The sequence below is a fragment of the Zymoseptoria tritici genome, chromosome 3 (genome assembly GCF_000219625.1).
Source record: "Zymoseptoria tritici IPO323 chromosome 3, whole genome shotgun sequence".
Classification (NCBI taxonomy): Eukaryota; Fungi; Ascomycota; class Dothideomycetes; order Mycosphaerellales; family Mycosphaerellaceae; genus Zymoseptoria; species Zymoseptoria tritici.
The window spans coordinates 3,051,256-3,073,626 of NC_018216.1; the positions used below are offsets into that span (position 1 = coordinate 3,051,256).

The 22,371-nt window shown below is 54.6% G+C and overlaps 8 protein-coding genes across 8 annotated transcripts; 2 read left to right on the plus strand and 6 right to left on the minus strand.

Annotated features, from left to right (window-relative positions):
* Nucleotides 1-314: 314 nt before the first annotated feature.
* MYCGRDRAFT_108842 (uncharacterized protein) lies at nt 315-2,960 on the minus strand (the record flags this gene model as incomplete). The annotated part of the gene is made up of 4 exons (XM_003854172.1): nt 315-1,048; nt 1,103-1,350; nt 1,401-1,796; nt 1,961-2,960. The coding sequence occupies 4 exons, from the start codon at nt 2,476-2,478 to the stop codon at nt 315-317; spliced, it is 1,896 nt and encodes a 631-aa protein (XP_003854220.1).
* A 632-nt stretch (nt 2,961-3,592) lies between these two features.
* On the plus strand, nt 3,593-4,094 carry MYCGRDRAFT_92085 (uncharacterized protein; the record flags this gene model as incomplete). Its single annotated transcript, XM_003854020.1, has 2 exons — nt 3,593-3,882; nt 4,061-4,094. 2 exons carry the CDS (start codon nt 3,593-3,595, stop codon nt 4,092-4,094), a joined length of 324 nt encoding a protein of 107 aa, XP_003854068.1.
* Nucleotides 4,095-6,296: 2,202 nt separating this feature from the next.
* On the plus strand, nt 6,297-7,454 carry MYCGRDRAFT_39267 (uncharacterized protein; the record flags this gene model as incomplete). Its single annotated transcript, XM_003854021.1, has 1 exon — nt 6,297-7,454. A coding segment is annotated over one exon (1,158 nt), but the record flags the coding sequence as incomplete, so codon positions are not given.
* Nucleotides 7,455-7,877: 423 nt separating this feature from the next.
* Nucleotides 7,878-9,485, minus strand: MYCGRDRAFT_22206 (uncharacterized protein; the record flags this gene model as incomplete). The annotated part of the gene is made up of 1 exon (XM_003854171.2): nt 7,878-9,485. A coding segment is annotated over one exon (1,608 nt), but the record flags the coding sequence as incomplete, so codon positions are not given.
* A 913-nt stretch (nt 9,486-10,398) lies between these two features.
* MYCGRDRAFT_38294 (uncharacterized protein) lies at nt 10,399-12,212 on the minus strand (the record flags this gene model as incomplete). Its single annotated transcript, XM_003854170.1, has 4 exons — nt 10,399-10,792; nt 10,843-11,326; nt 11,386-11,821; nt 11,871-12,212. The coding sequence occupies 4 exons, from the start codon at nt 12,210-12,212 to the stop codon at nt 10,399-10,401; spliced, it is 1,656 nt and encodes a 551-aa protein (XP_003854218.1).
* Nucleotides 12,213-13,894: 1,682 nt separating this feature from the next.
* Nucleotides 13,895-14,880, minus strand: MYCGRDRAFT_108844 (uncharacterized protein; the record flags this gene model as incomplete). The annotated part of the gene is made up of 6 exons (XM_003854169.1): nt 13,895-13,988; nt 14,043-14,075; nt 14,127-14,159; nt 14,212-14,238; nt 14,293-14,316; nt 14,384-14,880. The coding sequence occupies 4 exons, from the start codon at nt 14,814-14,816 to the stop codon at nt 14,155-14,157; spliced, it is 489 nt and encodes a 162-aa protein (XP_003854217.1).
* Nucleotides 14,881-15,339: 459 nt separating this feature from the next.
* On the minus strand, nt 15,340-17,554 carry MYCGRDRAFT_92090 (uncharacterized protein; the record flags this gene model as incomplete). The annotated part of the gene is made up of 6 exons (XM_003854168.1): nt 15,340-15,382; nt 15,435-16,315; nt 16,545-16,596; nt 17,172-17,240; nt 17,292-17,366; nt 17,421-17,554. The coding sequence occupies 6 exons, from the start codon at nt 17,552-17,554 to the stop codon at nt 15,340-15,342; spliced, it is 1,254 nt and encodes a 417-aa protein (XP_003854216.1).
* An 873-nt stretch (nt 17,555-18,427) lies between these two features.
* Nucleotides 18,428-20,602, minus strand: MYCGRDRAFT_70402 (uncharacterized protein; the record flags this gene model as incomplete). The annotated part of the gene is made up of 3 exons (XM_003854167.1): nt 18,428-18,601; nt 18,659-18,949; nt 19,037-20,602. 3 exons carry the CDS (start codon nt 20,600-20,602, stop codon nt 18,428-18,430), a joined length of 2,031 nt encoding a protein of 676 aa, XP_003854215.1.
* Between the last annotated feature and the right edge of the window lie 1,769 nt (nt 20,603-22,371).

A 22,371-nucleotide genomic window follows, 5' to 3' on the forward strand; every position in this document is an offset into this window, starting at 1 on the left:
CCAAATTGTCTTGTCTGGGAGAGTACCTGAGTTGTTCAGTGGTGACGCCGTGACAATAGAGGAAGATCATCGGCAATGCTGTCCAGAGCCAAATACTGGCGATGTCATTTCATGAGAGAGAGAGAGAGGAGAGAATGGCATTGCGCCTCGAGCCCTTGCTTTGAGCGCATCAGTAGACTCCCAGTAAAAGCGTCCACACGTAGCCGATTTTCCTGAAAAGCGACTCGCATGCCATTCTTATCAATCAATGCTTTTCCCATTCCTCCTTCCCGATTTCACCAGCCGCTGTTCATTCGAGATCATGACTCCCACCCTCACGACACCAAATGCCCATACTCCGCCTGCCACCTGGCAATATTCTCCTGCAACTTCACCGCCATCTCCGCACTACTCAATTCCTCAAACTTCGATTCCACCTCGACCTTATGAACACCCTCCCCGTCCCCACCACCACCAGGAGGCTGCACAGCTCCACCCGCCGACAACGACTCCTCACCACCGCTGCCGGGACTGACACCACTCGCCACTGCCGGCAGTCCAAGCTCACCCTGCTGCTTCGCAATATACGCACTCATATTGTTCAGCGCCAAGCTCATATTCGTAAATGTCTTCTCGACCTCTTCACCCGCATTGATCGTCGTTCTCCCATTGCCATTCCCATTCACGACATTTTTCTTTGGTCGGCCAAATTTCCGACCCGTGCCATTGCCATTGGTATTGCCATTCTCCGCCGCGCTCGGACTCGTCTTGCTCGTGCCGTTGCCGTTGGTGTCTGCGTTCGCGCTGTCTTGTCCTTCATCGCCACTGCCGGTCGTGGCTTGGGTTTGGAGTCCTCTCTTTCGACCAAAGGGGCTGGAGGCGGCTTGTTCGAGGTTGCGTTTTGTGTATTGATTGTTTCCGAGCTTCTTTCCTGGTTTCTTGCCGGGTCCTTTCTTGTGTGATATTTTCTCGACGGGTGCGGGTGGTGATGGAGGTTGTGAGGACGGTGGTGGTGGGGAGTCGTGATGGCTGGGGGCTACCTCAGCTCCATCGTCGTCCAGCTCTGCTTCTGCGAGTTGTGTTAGTGGTGGAAGATCTCGCTCACTCAATGTCCTGATCTCACCGTCGTTTCGCCGACTTCTCGCTCTGTCCAATCTACGGTTTGCGGCCTCGGCTCTTGCTCGTTCCCTCTCCTTTTCTTGCTCAGCCTGCTTGACTTGTCGCGCGGATTGTGCTGCCTCTGCCTTGGCTTTCTTGATCTTGCTGGTAGTGGGATTTCCCTCTCCGTCTGTGTCGTCCTCGAGATCGGCGGTTCTGGTGACTGATGGTACCGACATTGAGGCCGTCCTCTGACGTTTGCTCTCATGCTTGCTGTGGAATCATCAGCCTGTGACTCTTGTCTCCTTCAGGATTTCACTCACTCTTCACTGCTATCGTCGCGACCGCGCTTCCCAACCCTCCTACCAGTACCCGTACCACCATCTGCCGCGCGCTTGCTCTCTTCAATCGCTCGCTTCAGTTGTTCCTCTTCATCGTCGTGCTCTTTACTCCTCATGGTACCCCTCCTCCTACCGGTAGTAGGATCGACACTCCCACGAGAAGCTGCCAAATCACGCTCTTTCTTCGCTTTGTCGTCATGCTTGCTGACGGAGCCCTTTCGCGAGGCTTTCGGATGTAGTGGTAGGTAGAGGGAATATTTCTGCCTGTTGTTCTCAACTTTAGCTGCTGCATGTCGGGTGGGTGCGTCGTGATAGCGCGCCATGGTGACGCTGTCGCATGTGGTGTGGAGATGTTGTAGGTGTGTGAGAGCGATGTCGCTGTGAGTGTGTTGCAAGCTTGCCTTCACTCGCGGCGGAGCTGCTCAGGTGACAGCGGTGACGCCTGCCATGACTGGAGCTATCGCGAGCTCCCGCAAATGACAAGACCGACCGATGACGAATACTGGGGTTTTATCTGCGAAGGAAATGAGAAATGAACGTACCCGTTGACATCCTTATGCACCGAGTGCTGCTTTGGACGACACAGCTCGCAAAAGTATTTGTCCGGACTTTGACTCTCCTCGACAATTCCAACGCAACCTCCATGCTGCCAGACGCTGCATCCATCACACAGGATGAACAGTCCACCAGCGTCTTCTGACTGTGCATCCGGGATATTGTCAAAGGCTTCGCTGAGAGGCGGGCCTGGATAATCTTGGTGTCCGCAAATGCAGCGTGTAATTTCCTCCTCATCTATCGCCTCTTCATCCGGATCATCTATCGCTTCTGCGCTCTTCCCAGGGCTGTCCTCTTTCTGGAGGAGTTGTGCTCGTTGACTTCGTCGTGGTGGCTCGCTGATGTCCTCTGAAGAAAGTGAACGGGGTGTCGCCGATGTCTGTGCGTTTCCTCCGCGCGTATTGCGGTCTTGACGGCTGGAAGACAGAGAGAAGGATGTAGTAGATGTTGGTGCTGCCGGAGCAGCACCGCGTGTGCTCCTCCGCGCCGGCGGCGACGGCGGCATGGTGGATTTCGGGCTCGTCGAAAATCGGCGAGATCAGCGGAATTGCAGGAGACGATGTTGAGAATTTGTATCCGAGAGTCGCCGATCAAGTTTGCTGTCGGACTGGATGGTCAATGGTCAGTCAATGAAGCGGAGTGTGCTCGCGTAGATTGAGCTTCCTCCGAGCGTGATCAGCAGGCAGTGGTCCAGCCGAGAGAATGTGATGAGGAAATTGTAGAGAGTTTCTGAGAGTGAAGACGAGGAAGAGAATTGAAAGAACTGGTGTATGTCGTCGTTGTAGTGGTGGAGGGGTGAGAAGCAGAGAAGAGGCGGTGCGTGGTGTGGACTGGACTTCGCGCAACAGCATTTCCCCATGGCCCGCGATGAGATCAGGCCAAAGCCGACTTCGAGCTTGCACGAGATGCCTGAGGCACCAACATGGTTCTTTTTGCCAAATGGTCGCAGACAGCGATATCATTGCCACCAATCTGGCCTCATTCTCACTCGTCTTGCTGGCAACATTGTGAAATGCTGATGGACTGTGAGGCGAATCTGAAGTTCAGTAGAAGAAGTAGGGTCGATGGCAAGAGCATCAGGACAGCAAGCTGGAAGCTGGAAGCTGGAGAGTGTGATGAGAAGCTCGGAGGAGGAGCGCACCTCCGCCACCACCGAAAGACACTGAGGCATGATTTGGCGGGACGCGGGGTTTCAAGTAAGGTAGCGCAAGCAGCCGGCAGCAAGACTCCGAGGATAATCGAAACGAGATCATGCAGAGAAGGGTGAAACGAATCATGGAAATGGTAATGCGGTGGTGGTCCGGGAAGCTGGTCTCATCAAGGTTTGTGGGAGTTTCTTCCCCGTTGATTGGGCCGCGATGATGCCAAGCGGGCTCTTCCAGCTACACTGCGCTGCGTTGGCTTCGTGTCGGTGAAGACCAGTCAAGCAAATGCCGATGTTGATGAAGAAGGCGCTTATGCTAGAGACGTTTCTAGAAACTTGTGCTTATGTTCGAGCTACGTTGGACGACGAGGCTTGATGCTGTTGGCTGTACGGAAGCCAAGAAGGAGGATATAGCGAGCATAGGACATCAGCATCAGCCTGCACAAGGTGCAAGTCTGCCTCATGCTCGTCGATAATGATCATGCTTTTCGCGATGCCCAGGAGGCCAAGCTGCCAGTATGATAACACCGCCTTCGAAGCACGCTGCACATCCGCGTACGGTGTTGCGTGTATGACCCGCAAGACTGCGCACCGCAACGTCAGATTACCGCCAACGCATAGCAGCCGTCGCAGGATGAATGTCGGATACGCCGGTCTTGTAGGGAGTCTGCTTCCTTGCTACACCACATACTGCAGCGTGGCCTTTGGACCCTTACCATCCATTGCTGCGATCGCGACATACCCTGTCCTGCAGAGTAAGCGACAGTAAGTCGCAATACGTGCATCTACTAGACTCGTCCGGTCGTGAACTGGAGTGTAAGAAATGACGATCGTGTATGCATCGGCAGTCGGGGTGCACGGCGCGCCAACGCCGCCAAGGGAGAACGGTCGGAGGTCGCAGTGCAGCAGTGCAGCATTGCAGCATTGCATACATGTGTAGTAGGACCCTTCAAGTCGGTGGAGGGCTCTCCAAGTAGTCGGTCAGAGTGAGAGCAACGTGTTAATTGTCGGACAAGGAGAGACCACGTCCACTTGAAGCAGCATCGCTGGCAAGCTCAAACTTCAAGGAAATCAGTCCGCTTGGCAATGGAGATCCAAATAGAAACTATCGCAGCCTTGACTGGGCGGTATCTCGGCGGATGTGCCCTGCTCGTGCATTCGCTTCGATCCGTCGGTCCCCGGGATATGCGCCAAGTCGAAAGACGCTGGATACGCAAAGGAGTCAAGAGACCGCTCGTAGCGGTTGCAGACGGAAGAAGATCCAAGCCGTGAAAGAAGATAAGGCCAAGCGCGTGCATCGACAGTAGTGGAAAGTCAATGTAGTAGTCTGACCTGAACAGGGCCAGTGCGTCTAGGTCTAGCATGCATGAGCCGAAGACGACAGAGTGCTCAGTGGTGGTTGTTGTCCCGTTTCAGATTGCGTCTGGCAGAGAGGAATGTCTCAACTCTCAACACACGTTGGAGGACTCCATAGTCAGCCAGCCCGCAACGACATCCAGAACAGCCGCCAGACGTCGCAGTATGACGATTGAAAAACTCCCGCAAGAGATGCAACTAGGATGCTGGTGTTTCCGATGGCACAGGGCAAAGATCCGCAGTCTCCCGAGTCCTGATCCCAGCACAGATGAAGTGTTTGAACTTGGCAATCGCTGGGCGCGGGCATCAGACTCGCTTGGCTGCGCAACTCTCAATCAAATCCATCCCTAGTGGAGACGGGTGTCTGGACGACGTCGGTTCGATAGCCTCATCGTACAGCAGGGCGAGTAGCATCATCCCTCCTAGTCGTGGAGTGAGTTTGGTTTTATATATCTCCGAGTGGGCCCTACTCTCCCCGATGTTGAGGTCGCAGCATTTCTTCGGACAGCCATTTGAAGCATTTTCCAAGGTTGTCTTCCCGTCGTCCAAGCATTCTCTCCGTTAATTAATCAGCCGGTCGGTCGTCTGTTCCTCTATTTCCCCTCCCCTCCCATCCTCTCGCTCCGGGCCGGGCAAGCGCTATCTGGTCGGCCTCGCTTTCGGAATTGCATCATGAGCTCTTCAACCCGCTATGCCACGACCAGATTCGGCTGTCGTCAATATTCCGAGGGTACGTGAATTGATTCTTGCATGTTTTATTCCATGATCATCTGTCTGAGACTGTACTACAACGACGAGTATCAGCTCACACAAATTCATCAATCACAGACGGCGCATTGGCCTACGAATACTGGATTGACCCGAAGGATTTGCGAACTCGCGACGATGACCTAACACCGCCGCACTTCAAGGCCGGAACACTTGAATCCCTCTATTTCAATTCACGATCACCCAGGAACAGGTTTGCTGCTGCTGATAGTGTCGATGCGAACAACGACAACCGTGGGCTGTACCTCGACACCTCCCACGGCGCTCCCACGGCTCCCGGCACGCGCGAACTCGCTCGATCCCAGAAGCTCCAACAAATCCTTTCCAGAAAGCGCCCGGCCACCTCGACTTCCTCGACTTCCTCGAATTACACCAACAACACTTCACCCACCAGCATGACAACCGAAAGCGACGTGCGACACGCGCGCAACATGCCGGACATGTCGTCGTCGCCGCCGGTGCATGAGAAAAAACCGGGATTCTTCAAACGTCATCTTGGCCCGCACCGACGGACCAGCAGCATCAATAATTCTCCCGCCGCCGCCCCCGCCGTTGCGCATTCACATTCACATCCACCTTCGCCCTCCATTCCACCACCACAACTGCAACAATCATCAAATCCACGATCCACCAGCCAAAATCATGCGACAAATGCGACAAATCCTCCCACCCTCACAAATGGCAACGGAAATGCCGCGGCGCCCAAATCCGTGCTACGCCAGCCATCCTCACCCACTTCCAACACTCACAATATCCGCAATACAAGGTCACCCCAATTAGCCGAAGATGACGTAGCTGCCGACCGACCGCAAATCCTGGTGAATGGTGCTCGCGACGAGGCTGAAGCTGAAGCTGAGGCGGAGGATGCAGTGGTCTATCCGGACGGATTGCCGACCCCGCTTAGCACCAAAAGCTCCAGAGGTGGTATCAAATGGGCCGAGAATTTCGGCGATGAACCCGAAAGGAGACCGCGTCGGAACAGCTCAGCAGCGACACATGGTCGGAGGTCGTCCATCTATTCCAAAGCTGCAGAGGGCGATTATCTGGAAGGTGTCGATCGAGGTGCTGGTTCAAAAGCGCGGCGCTTGTCCGTGCATCTGCCGGAGACCTTGGAAGTCGATGAATGTCAATTGGAGCAACACTTCAATGTCATGTCACGTCTAAGTCAAAAGGACATTGGTGAAGGTGGAGCTGCGATTGTCCGACTAATGAAGAGCAAAACAGCCGGCACGGAAAAGACGAAGGAGAGATTGTTCGCCGTCAAGGAGTTCCGCGCACGAGATACCACCGAGGAGGAAGAATACGACTACGTCCGCAAAATCAAATCCGAATACGCCATCTCGAAATCATGTCAACACCCAAACATTGTCAGCACATTCCGACTTTGCATCTCACACGAGCGGTGGTTTCACGTCATGGAGTACTGCGAGCTGGGCGACCTCAACGACCTCATCAAGAAGAACTACTTCTCAGTCGAAGACCGCAACTGTATGTTCAAGCAACTCATCCGAGGCGTCGACTACCTCCACAGCCGCGGCATCGCACATCGCGACATCAAATCCGAGAACCTCCTCGTCAACAAAGACGGCTGCCTCAAAATCGCCGACTTCGGCACCGGCGAAGTCTTCTCCGGCCAACATCCCGGCTGCCGCAACTGCAGACGACAATCCATCATCGACCCAGAGGAACCCATCCGCCTCTGCGCTCCCGGCTGGGTCGGCAGCCGACCCTACATCGCACCGGAAGTCTACCAACGCAAAGGCGATTACGACCCTCGCGCCGTGGACGTCTGGTCCACCGCCATCGTATACCTCACCCTCTGTTTCGGCGGCAACCCCTGGGACGCCGCCAGCCTCGAGTGCAAGAATTTTAACATATACTGCGACACGTGGGACCAGTGGCTGGAGAAGTACCCCGACGGTGAAATCAAAAAGGGGAGAGAGTTACCTGCTTTCGCGGGTACGAAGCAGTTTCAATCATTGGACGATGCGTCGACGAAAGTTCTCATGTTTGGCATGTTGCATCCGGATCCGACGAAGCGGTGGACGATTGCGCAGGCGCTGGAGAGTAAGACGGTGACGGAGTATGCGTGTTGTCAGCAGGAAGGGTATAGTGATGATATCCGGAAGAGGCAGAAGAAGGCGTTGCATAATCATGTTCCGCCGAAGGATCCGAAGGGTCCGAAGTTTTTGAAGCCGAGCTTTACGCATTGATTTGTGGAGGGAGTGCACGGAATGGAGTGTGGTGGACGTTCGACCTGGGAGGCGATGTGCATCACGAGGGATTGGAGATCACAGCAACACCAGCAGGGAAATACGTCAACAGGAGTCGATGGGACGCAGACAGGGAGGGGTGAGGATATGGGTGGGCCGTCTACAATTTTTCCGCATCACAGGTCACAGAAGACCTTCCATCGAGCGAGCTTTGGCGTGCGACGAGCATAAGCTTATCCGGTTTTCTCATTGAATGGACTTGATCGTCCAGCGGTCTGGATGGCTGGGAGCGATCGACGAAGCGACCGATCGCTATGGTTTTTCATTGTACATAACTATGCAGAATTTCCGGTTCCGATACCCTATTCTTGGTGGTGGCAGTCAGCAAACCTGCCCTACAAACCGAAAGCTCCATACCACAATCTACCACAACTCCCACACCACCCCCGGCAAAACCTTCCTCATAATCCCCCAATGCCGCATCGCACTCTCCTGCTGCTGGCCCTCCCACATTCCCACCTCTCCCTCCTCCAACACCCCCTTTCCCTCCTCCCCCTTCGGAAACTCAATCTCCAACTCCTTCTTCGGCAGCATATACGCCTCCCTCGTCCGACTGCCCACAAAATCCCCTTTCACCGGTTTCCGAAACCGAATCTCCCCGGGACTATTCCGACAAAACACCACCATGTTTAAAAAATCTTCCTCTGTATCGTTGGCGTTGAGGTGGGACTTGGACTCGAGTGGGCTGTCGCGGTAGAGTTTACATTGGTGGGAGAAGGTTTTGGAGATGGCGTGGAGGACTAGACGGGTGAGGGGGAGGGAGAGGTCGCCGGCGTAGTTGAGGGCGATGACGCCGTTGGGTGTGAGGAGGGAGCGGAGGGAAGTGAGGAAGGAGGCGGTGAAGAGGGGAAGGGGTTCGGCGCCGCCGGTGAAGACGTCGTGGATTATGTAGTCGTATTTTTTCCTGTGGTCGGGTTGTGAGGAGGAGGTGTGGTGGACCCAGGAGACGGCGTCTTGGAGGATGGCAGTGTGGTTTGGTGGAAGGGCGAAGTACTTCGTTGCGAAAGCGTGCACGACGGGGTCGAGTTCGACGATGGTGGTGTGGATGCCGTGGGTGATGAGAGCGGAAGGTGCGGTGCCGATTCCCAGGCCGATGACGAGGGCGGAAGCGGAGCGATCGGGGATGGGAGGGGCAGGGGACAGGTCGATGAGGCGCACGGATTCGAGGATGGAGAAGACGGCGTAGATGGATTCGGGGACTTGCCAGCCTTGGAGTTTGCGGGAGGGGGTGAGGAGCCATTCACCGCCGAGGAGGGAGTGGTCGGCGCGGAGGAGGCGGTATTGGTTTGTGGAGCTTTCGAGGACGGAGATGTAGCCTGTGTTGGACCAGGCGCGGTCGAGGAGGGTCCAGTTGTGGGCGCGGAGGTGGGTGTTGATGGTGGATGGCGAGAGGTGGGGGTTGTGGTAGGCTGCTAGAGCTGCTATGCTCAGTAGTGCGATGTACGTTGGGTATAGGAGTGAGTATGCCACTGAGACGATGAGCTGCATGGAGATAGGATCCAGAGAAGGGATGGTTGGTCGTAAAGAGGGTAAAGCCGCTGTGCTGAGAAACGTCTCTAGCATCCGGAAGGATACAGTTATCATGACAGCGCCAGCCAGGTACCCAAATGGCCGGTCGAGAAAAGTGCGAGCGCTCAACTTCTCCCATAGCTCCGCCAGGACATATGCAGAAGGTATCAAGATCGAGTGACAAGTAATGAGTCCATTGATGATCGGCCCTCTGACGATTCCCAGTTCGCCGCTATACCGAGAAATTGCATTTTGGACCACCGGCATGCAGGACATCCAGATCGCCACGAGTCTACCCACGCTATGCGGCGAGTTGGTCTTGTAGAAGAATCGCAAGAAGATTCCCGTGAGTATCGAGACCGTGATCATGGTGGCATGGTTGATCGAGGCTGGAATGGACCCGTAGACTGGCGCCAGAGTCAACTGAGAGAGCGGCGATGTCGCTGCTGCGAGCAATAAGACCGCTGCAGCACGTAGCGAGAGCATTGCTTTCGACGGTGGTACAATTCCATCTGGCCGTGGCTGCTTCGTTCGATGCTTCTTCGGTGCCATGTTGGTGTCGTTGGAGGCTTTGCGCGAGGACGCAGTCTTTAAGCCTGAACAGCGTTAAACCGAGGCTGATAGCAGGAAGAGAGTCTTGGATCATCCGAACGCACCGAACCGGGTGTGCTGTCCACCACTGTGTTCAGCATGGATAGACAGGAGTTGTTCCGAAGGCAATCAGGTCGATGCTCTATTCGAAACGGCTCATTTTGGCTGAGGAAACTGGAAGATCCATATCGTGTAAACTCCAGCAATCAGATAGGCCACCACTGCAACTCGACAATATACGCCCTTCGACACAGAAGGGAAGGAGAAAGTTATGGCAAGGACGATGGTGTTGTTATGGTCGAGGTCAGGTTGCCTCGTCTCGAGCCGCGAAATGCCAAGCCTGAAATGGTCAGCCAACATCAGACCGAACGAGCCTCGGAGTCCACTACACCAACGTCCAAACATCGATACCGGCGTGACGAGCATCCATCGACACAGTAGCGGCGTCGCGCAGAGCATTTCCAAGAGTCCTGGGAAGACGCACGAAGATAATCAAGGATGCCGTCCACGAGTCTGCGTGGCGAAAGAACGCACTTCGCTATCATGGCAATATTCTCCTGTCTACTGCGAGAAGCATCCATCAATGGGAGTCTGTCGTGTGTTCGAGGCTTGCAGTAATGACTGTTTCATTTTCCTTTTGCTATCTAACCTGAACCTCGAAAAGCATCCATTCGGACTTCATTTTGTCCGTTCCATACTCCAAAGGCCCAGCTGTTTCGTCGATATCTACAGAGCGGTCGCCACGGCCATCCATTCTCGCTCCATCATTGCAGCGCCAAGCTCTTCACGCAGCAACCGCCTCAACTACCACGTCACCCGTCTGCCCAGGGCCAGTCTTCGCCGCGCCGCTATCAGCCGGCACAACATTCACTCCGTGATGCTCGTTCTCCTCCGCCACTTCCCTCGCATACTTGCTGTGTGAACGGAACCACGAGCCATGCACGTAGAACACGAACACGGGAATGCACAGCAGAGCCGAGATTCCAGCCAGCAACAGCGATGGGACGACGAGCTGCCACTTTGTGCCGGTCTTGATGTTCGTGTACAGCGGCGTCGTGTAGATTGCAGCGAGACCGGCCAAAAAATCGCGGCAGAAGCCGTTGCCTCCTGTTGCCGAGGCGGAATACTTGCTGCCGTATGCGGCGATCATGTAGTCGATGGTGGCCATGTAGATGGCGCTGCGCGGCTGTTAGTTGATGTCACTGTATGAGTAGGTTGATGAACTTACAGGTTTGCGATTCCGATCAGAGCAGCGAAGATCAACACCACGATCCACGGGATTGGAGGACCGAGAGAGGAGAAGCCGAAGCCCAAGAGACCGATTGGCAGAAGCGGGACCAGGAAGAGGAGCCACCAGAGACGACGTTCGGGCTTGAAAGCAGTTGGGTTCTTCTTCAGCGCGGCTCCATCGCGGCGGTACCAGTACCAGTAGGAAGCAGAAGCCAGGGTGTAGCCGACGAGCAGCGCGATGAACGACAGGCCGATGTCGAGGATGGAGAAGTTCCATTGCTGAAGGACCATGCCGAAGGAGCTCAGACCGCTAAAGATGAGGGCATCGGCGAAACCGGAGAGGAGCGAGAGGAAGCCGACGATTGGCTCGGTGCAGAGCATATGGTATGGTCGCCACATGAGCGTGCAGGTCTTCTTGAAGGTCATGCGTTGCCAGAGAGAGCCGTGGACTTCGCGCGGACCGTAGATGTCAGGTTGAATGCCTGTTCACACGTTAGCATGGATGATCATGGAGTTGTAGAAGGACCAGGCATCGAAATACCATTTTCGCGACGTCTCTTTGCCTCGCGGTCAAGCAGAGCCTCCGGATTGGTCTCTGGAACCATGAACAAGTGCATGAGCTGGACGATAGCACCGAAGATGAGCTGCACCCAGAAGATGTATCTCCACGGGAGGAACGCTTCGATGATGCCGCCACCAATGGCTCCGACAACACTTCCAGCACAAGAGGAGAAGACGATGAAGGCCAGTGGGATCTGCTGGTCGGCTTTGTGGAACATGTCGGGAATCAGCGACAAGGTGACCGAGCCTCCAGCGGAAGAAAGACCTCCGAGACAGCGAGCGACGATGACGGTGGCGACGTTGGGCGACAATGCAGCGGGGAGCTGCCAGATGTTGACGAGAAGAAGAGAGCCTTGGAGGACTGATTTGCGTCCGATCTCCTCGGACCAGGGAGCCCAGGCCTCGCATCCGAAAGCCTGCGATATGTCAGTACACACCATACGAGGACGAGAGAACGATACTCACGTAGGTGACCAGGAACAACAACTGTCCGAGCATAGCACGGCTTCTCGGAACGTCGAACTCCTCCATCATGCCAGTGACCGAGTTGGCATACACGGAAGCGTTGAAGTTCATGCTGATCTGCACGAGGAAGATCACCGTGAGGATCGTCCACTTCTTCGACTTCGTGAAGCCGTGCGCGAGGAGCTTTGCGGCGCCCTCATCTTCGACGGTGAGAATCTTCTTCCCACCAGCGCTTCCACGTGCGCTGAGCTCTTCTAGCTCGACGACTTTGGAGGCAGCGTCAGAGTCGTCCGTAGGAGCGACCGGAGAGCTGCGGCGAAAGGGTCGCAAGATGGACCGCATCTTGACCTGGTTCCGGTGGAATAGTCAGCAGAGGGCACAAGCGGTGAGAATGGGTTGACTGCCCGTACCTCTGGTGAGTGCTGATATCAACGGCAAGTCGTCGATGTCTGTTTGAGCGTTGGGAGTCTTCAAAGTCCAAGGAGTGGACGCGATTCGAGAAGTTGAGTGAAGATAAGAGAAGTCCTGGATCTCTGGGGAAGGCGTGCCGGACGGTTCTTATATGTGAGCTGAAAATTTTCTCTTTCGCCATAATACTGGGACTGTCTGTGTGCTGGATCACAAAATTGTTGGATTGCTGGAACGGTACCAAAGAAGCCCGGTTCCTACGGTCTATATATATATATATACATCGCCGCCGGGTTGCTGGACCATATCTTGACGCAAAAGGCGAACCCATTGAGGGTCCTGAATCCACCAGAGAAGCAGTGACCGGGTTGGGTATCGCTCTGCTTGTGGAATGAGTGTATTGGTACCGAGTCACATATCGCCGAGCTGAACTCTATCTGCCTTGTATGGCTTGACAAGAGCCATACAAGCCGGACATCGCTGGTCTCTGTCCACGACCAACCGATGCGAGAATGTGCCATATGCGAAGCGGTAGCCAGACCGAAAGGAATGAACGGATGTCCGCACAGCTCGAGGTCGTACCAGGCCCTGTGAGGTTTTCTTCGGCCTCCTTCCTCCGTGATTCCGCTCAAACTGCACCGCATGTGTCTGACTTTGTGGGCGTGGACTGTGCAATGTGCGTCAGGGAACGGAAATACAGTTCGAGGAAGATGTACGTCTTCGGGAGGAATGAAAGCAACGGAAAAACTTTCGTCCTTCGAGCTCATACGATACCAATCGAGCTACTGGAGTCCGAGCTGAGTGGTGCGGTTTGAGCGGAGCCATAGAGGTTTGACCACCAAGAAGTGATACGAAGATGGGTCCGTCGAGCTGTTAGGCATCGCGAGATTTCAGCGTTTGTCCAATCCGCCGGACTCTTCTCCGAAGACTGCGATTGGGTTGATCACTCTCTTGGGCGAGAGCCTCAAAGGTGTAACAGCGGACTGCCAGATTTCCCGGTCGACGTTGGCTCGGCGTCAACATCAACCAAGTATATATCCTCGCCCATGGGAATGACGAGCCCACCCGAGGACACTCCACAAAGTAACCCACGGAAGCTCATATAGCGCCTGAGCGGGCATGTCGTCACATACGACTTGCTTGACCATGTGTAGGTGGTTTGGCCCTGCAGTGTCCGGTACTTTCGATTGCAGGCACTACCGCAAGGTCGGATGGCTACGTGCTTCTTCGAAATTGTTTCTTTGAGAGTCTTCCGGCACGTCCTGGCCCCCACAGCACAAGAAAGGGAGATATGCATATTGATGAAGTATTTAAAGTGTTGAAGAGCGGTCAAGAACGAAAGTCGAGTGGTTGCAAACATCGCTTAGTCAGGTATTTACTGCCTCAGGCCGCAAATAACATCCCTTTCTATCACAATTGGAGACGGAAATTCTCACAAGTTCAACAACTACAACCAGTGATCAATCACGGCACATGCTGGAAGTGTGGTTCCCTCAGGAAGGCAATATATTTGAGGGGTGTACAAGATGACGATAACTCCGGACCGCCTGCGCTCCGTCGATTGAGTTTGCCAACTGCGCTCAAAGTCCCGCTTTGAAAACCTGCTCTGCCATTCCTCACTTGCCCTGCAATGGAGGTCCAGAAACGCCACCAGCATTGCCAGCTCCGGATCCAGTGTTGCCTCCGGAGGAGCCGCCGCCGAACCCAGAACTGGAAGAGTCAGTACAGCCATGAGCATGAGGACAGTGATCTCCTGCGGCTTACAGCATTTCCATGCCCTCATTGGCCATGTTTTGACTGGACGGCGTTAGTTTGATTGAATTGGCGAGGAGAAGAGTTCTGCCTTACGCGGCACTCGCTCCCTGCTGGGCTGCGTTCATACTGGAAAATGTCAGTACTTCGACATCAAAACTCCTGGCAGGGAAGCTCTTACACTTGATTGGCACCAGGAACGTTGTTGCTAAAGCCAAGTCAGCGGCAAGATGTTGACGAGAGAGTTCCGCTCATCACTTACGCGGCGCCTGCCATCTCGGAAACCCTGTCACTAAGAAGAGTGTGAACATGGCAATCATCAACATACTCGTGGAAGGACATTTTCAACTTACAGTGGACCGCCGCTGCCGCCGGTGCTCTGTCCGCCACCAGTGCTCTGTCCGCCTCCAAGTTGCGATGTTCCCAAGCCCGAGCCCGATGCAGCGCCAGCTGTACCACCACCTGGAGATCCGGCGAAATTTGGCACTCCGCCCTGAGGCATGGCGAGAGGTGCAGCAGTGGCCATACCGAAGGCGGCGAGGAGGAGGGTTTTCTGGAAAAGACCGTACATTTTGGTTGATTGAAGGAGCGTTGATATGACCGTTGCTTGAAGGAGTGTGTCGTTTGATGGTGGATTGTCGAGGAACTGGGGCGAAGTTCTGCCTCTTTATGTCTACTCCATCGCAATAGCACGTGTTTTGCACGTGTTCCAAGATTGCAAAGGCAGCCCCCAGCCCCGGAAAGCATACGAATCCTCAAACGAATGATCAAGGGAAAGCTCGTCATTCAAGCTGTCTTCAAGTTGCAAGCTCCACGATCTTCTTCCACAGGAGAAGATCTCCATGGCCATCGGCGTGGTTTGGTCACCCATTATCCTTGCGGAAGGGGCGCAAACGTGTCGGAGGAGTCTCCGGAAACGTTACGGGGTCGAGGACCCTGCACCTCGAGGTCCGGCCCCATGGTGACAGGTCAGGTCGAAAGACCCCACGATGATGCGTTGCTGGCGAGAAGCGACGCTCACCGCAGGGATGGAACAAATTTCGAGACGATTGTGTAACAAGTTGAACGTTGGAGTGTGCTTGAAAGTTGAAACAAACTTCATTCGTTCTCACTGAGTCAGGACGCCGACTCCTAGGATACAGGTTCCAACCAGCCAACACATGGAAAACGACAATATTATCCCCACTCACACGTTTCCCGCCCTTGTTCCAGCATACCATTAAAACTCCACATGAAATCACCGCTGCCGGCGCGATGCGTTGCAATACGCAACGAGAGCGACACGTCGCCACCGCCGCTCATGCTATCCTTACTGCTCGGAAGGAGGCTTGCCGTAACCGCCAGGCATGGTCCTGCAAAGACGTCAGTATGGTTTGTCTCGTGAGTATGGCACAAGATGCTTACGTAGGAGGGATTCCGGATCCTTCTTTGCCGCCCTGGATTTGAGGAGGCAGGCCAGGGGTGTCAGCGTTATGGCCCTTCGGATATGCGTAGCTCGGCAGACCCCCGTTGCCGCCTTGAGGGTTGGGAGGGAATGGGAAGCTTGGTATATCCCCCTGGCCGCCTTGAATTTGAGGAGGCAGGCCAGGAGTGTCAGCGTTATGGCCCTTCGGATATGCGTAGCTCGGCAGACCCCCGTTGCCGCCTTGAGGGTTGGGAGGGAATGGGAAGCTTGGTATATCCCCCTGGCCGCCTTGAATTTGAGGAGGCAGGCCAGGAGTGTCAGCGTTATGGCCCTTCGGATATGCGTAGCTCGGCACACCCCCGTTGCCGGTCACGTCTTCAGGCTTCGGAATCTGGCCCTCCGGCATTGGTGTCGTATCGCCTCCAGTAGAGCCTCCGTTCTGAGGCATGCCGTTCTCAGGCTTCGGCTTCTCGTCACCCTTTGGAGATGGGGTGCTGTCGCCTCCCTCAACCTCGGGACCAAGGCCCGAGATGTCCTTTGGGGCTCCAGAGTTCGTGTCGGGCTTGAAGGTTTGGGTCTCTGGAGTGTTGTAGCCCTTCGGAATCGGACTGTTGGGCTGCAAATCAAGCGGTTCGGGTTTGTCGCCTCCCTCAACCTCAGGACCAAGGCCCGAGACGTCCTTTGGGGCACCAGAGTTCATGTCTGTCGACGGCATCCACGACGTCGTACCGCTGTTGTCCTTGCCGCCCGCAGACCCGCCGTTCTGAGCTTTGGGAGCGACCGAGCCAGTGCCAGGGATGCCTCCGTAGCCGGTGGGGCCATCAGGAAGCGCAAGAGGAGCGGCAGTGGCCATGCCAAGGGCCGCCAATATGATGGCTTTCTGCATAAGAGAATGCATTGTGAAGGGAGCGAAAGAAAGGTACGATAAAGGGAGTGTGGAAGGGGGATCAAGGCAGTGTTGAGTCGTTGAAGAGAAGATGGACCCAATGGCCGGAATCCAGTGCTTTTATGTCTGATGCATCGCATCTGGCGCTCGGTCCGAACTTCTTCTGCTCAGACCTCTCAAGTCACCGGAACAGTGACGACAGACGCGTCAACTCCTCACTGACCATAACGTACTCATTCACGCCAAGGACGCTCGGTGTCGCCATGTTCCAGGAGCTACGTGGTAAAGGTAGCCTCATTGCGCAACAATCCTTGCGATCCGGTGATGTGTCATTTTCGATGACGGAAGAAGAAGAGGCACGTCCACGGACCACAACGAGTACAGCAGGACGAAGCTTTCCACGTTGAGCGCCGAACATATGAACCAACAGTTCATGATGGTGATTCATGCCAGAAGAGCCTCGGTGAGCCTTGTAGAATCAACAGTCCGAGAGGGGAAGCAACAATCCAGAACATGGCAACCCTGTGTACAAAGAAATTTGAGGCGAACTCGTCCTCGATGAGGCTGCACAAAATGCCGGGTACTGGGAACGATCTGATGTTTCAGAAGCTATACTAATGTAAAAGCAGGTCACAACAATTGCAACGATCTTGCGCCAATCCGGCGTGCACGTCAATCCACCGTGCGCCTGGAAGTCCACCGCAACAACCTTATCCAAAACGAGAGAGTGCGCGTTGCCGCGTTGCCAATGCCACATGTGCTGACTTTACATGCTGCTATCACCGCTACCGCCACCGCTGCAAGGAAGGAGTCAGCACGATCGACATGGTGCGAACATTGAAGATCTTACGAAGAGCTTCCTCCGCTTCCACCGCTTCCGCCACTTCCACCGCTTCCGCCACCTCCTAGTGCTTTGGTTCTGTAGTGTGTCAGGATTGTAACAATCGCACGTTGGCGGCAAAGCTCTTACGCCTGCTGCAAGCCCGCATTTGCAAATTGCATTCCAGCCTGCGTCCCGAGCTGGGCAAAGTCCGGGCCAGGAAAGCTAGAGCACGAGTTAGCCACGAGCTTGTCGTTTCATTTCCTGTTGGTCACGTACCCGCCTCCACCACCGGATGACGATCCACCACTCATGCCGGATCCAGAAGAGCTACCCTGGGGCAAGGCAAGCGGGGCAGCAGTAGCCATGCCCAAGGCAGCGAGGATGATCGCTTTCTGGAAGAAGGATTGCATCTTGATGGTGATGAAGTCGAAGTTTTGAAAATGGGATGGTTCCAAGGAGTGTATCGAACGGAATGTTGTGTGAAGCGTGGGGAAGAAGTCGCTGAACTGTTGTGGTGGTGTAGATGAAGGATGAGAAGACACAATGGGAGAAACGTCCTCTTTTTATGTCTGTTCCATCGCAACATACAGCATCGCGTTTGGGCATAAAACGCTGATCACACTCCCACTGTCGCCTGTATACTTACGTCGTGTAGACATTACATCCCTCGCCATATATGATATCGCAGTCAATCGAGTCGTACACTGGTCAATTCTGCGACAGCTCTAAGAGCAGGCGCTGTGGGAGAAGCTCTCGATATCGTCGCATAGCGAGTCCTTGCAAGTGAATGAATCGCGAACTTGAGGAGTTGTAGAGAAGGACAAGAGTGCCGAGTACCCCGACACGCACTAGCCGTGGACTAGCGTACTAGCTTGAACATTTAGAGATGCCGGGAATGTCCTTGTGAATCGCTTCCAAATGCCCATCAGTATGAAATGTGTCAGCCAAAGCTCGACCGATGTGGAATTTTGAAACAAACTCAGCTGAAGTTGCAGGCGCCATGACAAGCCGATCGTCAATGGGGAACTGGGGATGGGGAAGTTTCCAGGATGACATTAAACGATTACTTCTTCATGATTCAGCATTCTCAAAGGCCTAGATTTTCGTCAAGAGCCGCGCAGCTACCAGGCGCCGCAATGTGGGGATATCAACATCTCATTTCAGCTCCCTGTCTTTCTGCTGAATCGATCACGGTGCACCGGCTTCCAATGCGATGGTCTGCGCCGACCAATCACTTCCTGTGCAGTATGCAAGAACCATGGACAGGGGAATTATATCGGGCCTCAGCGTTTCTTCGCTGTCCCAATATGTGTCCCATGGACTTTGCTTCCAAATCCCAAACTACTCTTCGTCTCCTGCCAATGTGACTGCAGCGGACTGAGATGCAGCAACATTAGTGTGCGGGAAGACTTGCCAGCAGTGGTGCCACCCAGCGAAGATTGGAGAAGGTAGGTCAACTGTGGAGACGGTGTTAGCTGTTGATCGATCATCCTTGAAGTAAATGGTAGGCGTACCTTGCTGTTCCTGTATGGCACATGCGCATCAGCATTGCCGCCCTTGTTACCCAGCGCCATGATGACATCCCCGAGACTAGACAGGCTCTTGTTGATGGCCTGAGTCTCTTTCATCCGACTGCCTTCGGCGCCAGATTGCTTCAGACGCTCGCTACCGGCAAGATCCACGAGATTGAGGACGCCTTCGCTGCTTTCATTTGTCGCAGCGCATGAACCCTTGAGAGTCAGCATGAAGATGCTGTGACTTCGAGAACTGCGCTCGTTGGCTTTCGTGGCTGCTACTCGGCGGTTCTTTGCTGCAGTTTCAAGAAGGTTGTTGACCGCTTTCTCCGTATACGCGGCCGGTGCAAGGTCGTTGATCGGATCGTCTCCTTCAACGGGAGCTGCCGGCGGCCAGTCTGCTTCGCTTGTGGGAGGCGGCCACAGTGTTACAGACGTCAAGTTCGAGACGGAGGTCTTCCCTGTGGCTGTATCGTGGTGAATTTCATGCTTTTCCTTCTTCTTCCCACGCACGCTTGCAGCAAGTTCGTCCTCGTCGTCCCAGGTTTTAGCATCGCCGAGAAGATCGTTCAAAGTCTCATTGTAGACTTCCACAAAGGATGCCTCGACAGCGTACTCCCACCCTTTCTCCTTCAGGCGTGCCATCTCCGCAAGCAGCAAACCAATCGAGCTAGGAATGATACCTCCAGGACCCGACATGCCGTACGTTTTACCGCTTCCAGTCTGTCCATACGACAGTATGCTGACATTGTAGCCATCGACAACGGACTGAATAAGATCCTGGCATTCCTGAAACACGAGATCGTTGCTGGTGCCTGGCGTGAATACTCGGTCAAAGGCGTACTTGTCCTTCTCGTTGATCACCTTGCCAGTGGCCGACTTCTTGGTGGGTGCGTGTACTACCATCTCCTTGCAGCCGTCTAGGGAGTCCTCGTCGACATACTCAACCTTTGCTGGATCGTCTTCGCCGTTCAAGAGAGGCCTTGTTCGCACAAATACACGGATGTTACCCCTCAATTCGAGAATCATCGCGTTGAGCTTTCGCCGTAGCACTTCTTCCTTGCGAAGAGTGTCGAGGGTGGCATCTTTTTGTGCGACCGCTTCCTGCAGCTTCTCGCGCATTGTTGTGAATTCGTGGCTTTGCGCTTCCTGGTTGCCCTCTAAGAAGTGCGTCTTGGAGACGAGTGCATTCTTCTCTTCCTCCAGCGTGGTGATCTTGGCCTCGTACACGGCAATTCTGTTCCTCAGACTGGTTGTCGTCAAGTTGCTGGCATCGAGCTGGCTTTGAAGACTGGCAATTGTATCCCGCATCGTCTGCACTTCCGTCGCGGACTCGCTCGCACGACTTTGTCCAGCCTGTTGCAGACCATCAATCTCTTTCTGCAGTCTCGACAGTGCGCGGTCGTGATCCACACGCATAGCCTCCATCTCGTCCCAATGTTGCGAAGTCAGGTCTGCCGTCTCCGAGTCCTTCTTCCTCTGCCACGCCTTTTGTGCTTCTTCCATCTCCTTTGTAAAGCGATCGGACTCCTTCTCACGCTCTCTCTCTATCCATTGCTCTTCCTTCTCGCGCCTCGCTTGAATATCGGCCAACTCCCTCTCGTGCTTCCTCTCCAGATCAACCATTTCTCGCTCTTGATCTCGGCGCACTTGTCGCAAGTCGGTCGATGTGGTGTGTAGTTCATTTCGTGCTCGTTCGAGATCGCTGGCTATCGTGCGCTTTTGGGAGATGAGTTCGCGGTTCTCCTCGGTAAGCTCCTGGACCCGTGTCTTGAACAATGCGAGGCTCTCTTCAAGAGCATTTTTGGCTTGCGCCTGGCCATCGAACTTCGATTGCATCTGTGCCTCCATTCGCTGAAAGACGACTTCCATGTCGTCGAGTCGGCCTTTGGTGTCCCATGCTGCGATAGGTGTAAGCTTCTCTTTGGTCAAGAAAATAGGCATGTCTCTGGTCTTCACGCCTGTAACAGGCGTCCGCAGACCAGACATGTAGTGTTTCTGCTTGGTCGGTGAAGGGGTCTGAAGGGATTGAGCAGACTGGGTGTGACGAAGGGAAGGTTGACAGGAGAATTTGGGGATCTTTGACGGCGAAATGGCCTCCTTGATGCTCTCAAGAGAAGGTCGATGCCGCGAATGAACGCGCGCTTCTGGTGTGAGTGACATCTTCTCGAATGCTGCAATAAGAGATACATTACGCGAGGTTTGTCTGGCGCCAACAGGACCTCCTTTGTCTTGGTGCTGAGATGGCGCGGATGATATGGACGAGGCAGATGTCTGGCGAGAGTATTGTCCGGAAGACCGAACGCTGCTGTCGCCGTCACTCGAGTACGCGCCAGAGAGTTGAGCTCTGACGCTTGCAGACGGAGGCTGCGTTTTGTTGTTGTGGAGATCGCCATTTGTGCGTGTCTTGCGGAGTGTGATGCCTTGTGTAGCTGAGTTGAATGAAAGAACTGGTGTACCTTTGCGCTTTCCTGAACTCCCTCCTTCTGAATCCGATTCCTGATCATTGTCCGATGAAGGGATGTTGGCAACACTCGCTGGTCGTGATGGTGCTGTTTGTCGTAGGCCGTTGACTTGTTTGAACGCTCCACGAATGCTGCCAATGGAGGTCGTATTCGAAGCATTGGATGTGGTGCGGTAGGAGTTGTGACTTGTGGCAGGTCGCGTGCCGAAGCCTGCTGTGGAGTTGCTGAATGTCTTGAGGCGAGACTGAGCCGTGACTGGTTCACCGGCGCGCTCTGCCAGTGTCTTACGCTGTTTCGTGGGCGGCTCGGGCACTGCTGGGGTCAGTTGGCGTCGCTTTCCAGCGTCGGGTCCGGACGACGTACATCCAGTGATCTTGTGCTTGTAGATGCCGTTGACGTAAGACGTCGGCGGTGCCATGTTCCCTGCGGATCGTGTGTTGAGGTCGCTGGAGGTCGTTTCCTGGAGCGTCCTTGATCCTGCCAGCGCTGGCAACTTCGAAGGCGGTTTCAGCCCCGAAGGACGCACATTCTCCATCTGCGAATGCGGTCGGTCCATGGTCGTGGTGGTGAGGACGTTGTTCGAATTCCAAGAGATGCGTCAAGCCGAAGCGAGGGTATTGAACCAAGTCATGACCTCCGCGCGCGCGCAATGCCGTCGTCTCTCCAAAAGCTGATGATGTTCGTGTAAAGCCGTTGGACGTTGATCTGTTTTGGAGCGCGTACAGACTCGGACGGTTCGGTCCGTGAAGATCCGAGACATTCGCACATTCGCGCTTCTGACCCTCCGTACAGAGCAAGATCACAAGGAAAATGTAAGGTAACAACACGATCACCGTCAACCTAACTATACTGGCTATGACATGCTTTTCACGTAATGCCTCGTACCGTTCCGGACGGGATAGTGGGCATCTCTCTGTAGCTCACAAGCTGTGGCCCAAGCTCCGACATGCCCGAGCATTGACCGGTTGTCGGGTAGCTTGTTCACACCTCCATGATCGTTCTGGTTCTTTCCACTACCATGCACTCGAAGCGAATTGGCCGACGGCCGATGGATCCGATCTCTGGACGGTGAAGAGCTTGGATCTGTGGGCGCAGCACAAGAAGTCTCAACACCGAGGCAGGTCAAGTTCTTCTCCAGGCCACAGCCCTACAGGCCATGGAGCTGATGAAAAAGTTGCTATACATGGGGTGAGCCATTTATAGGGATTGGATGCTCAGCCGGCGAGGGCGTCGCAGACTGAACGAAGG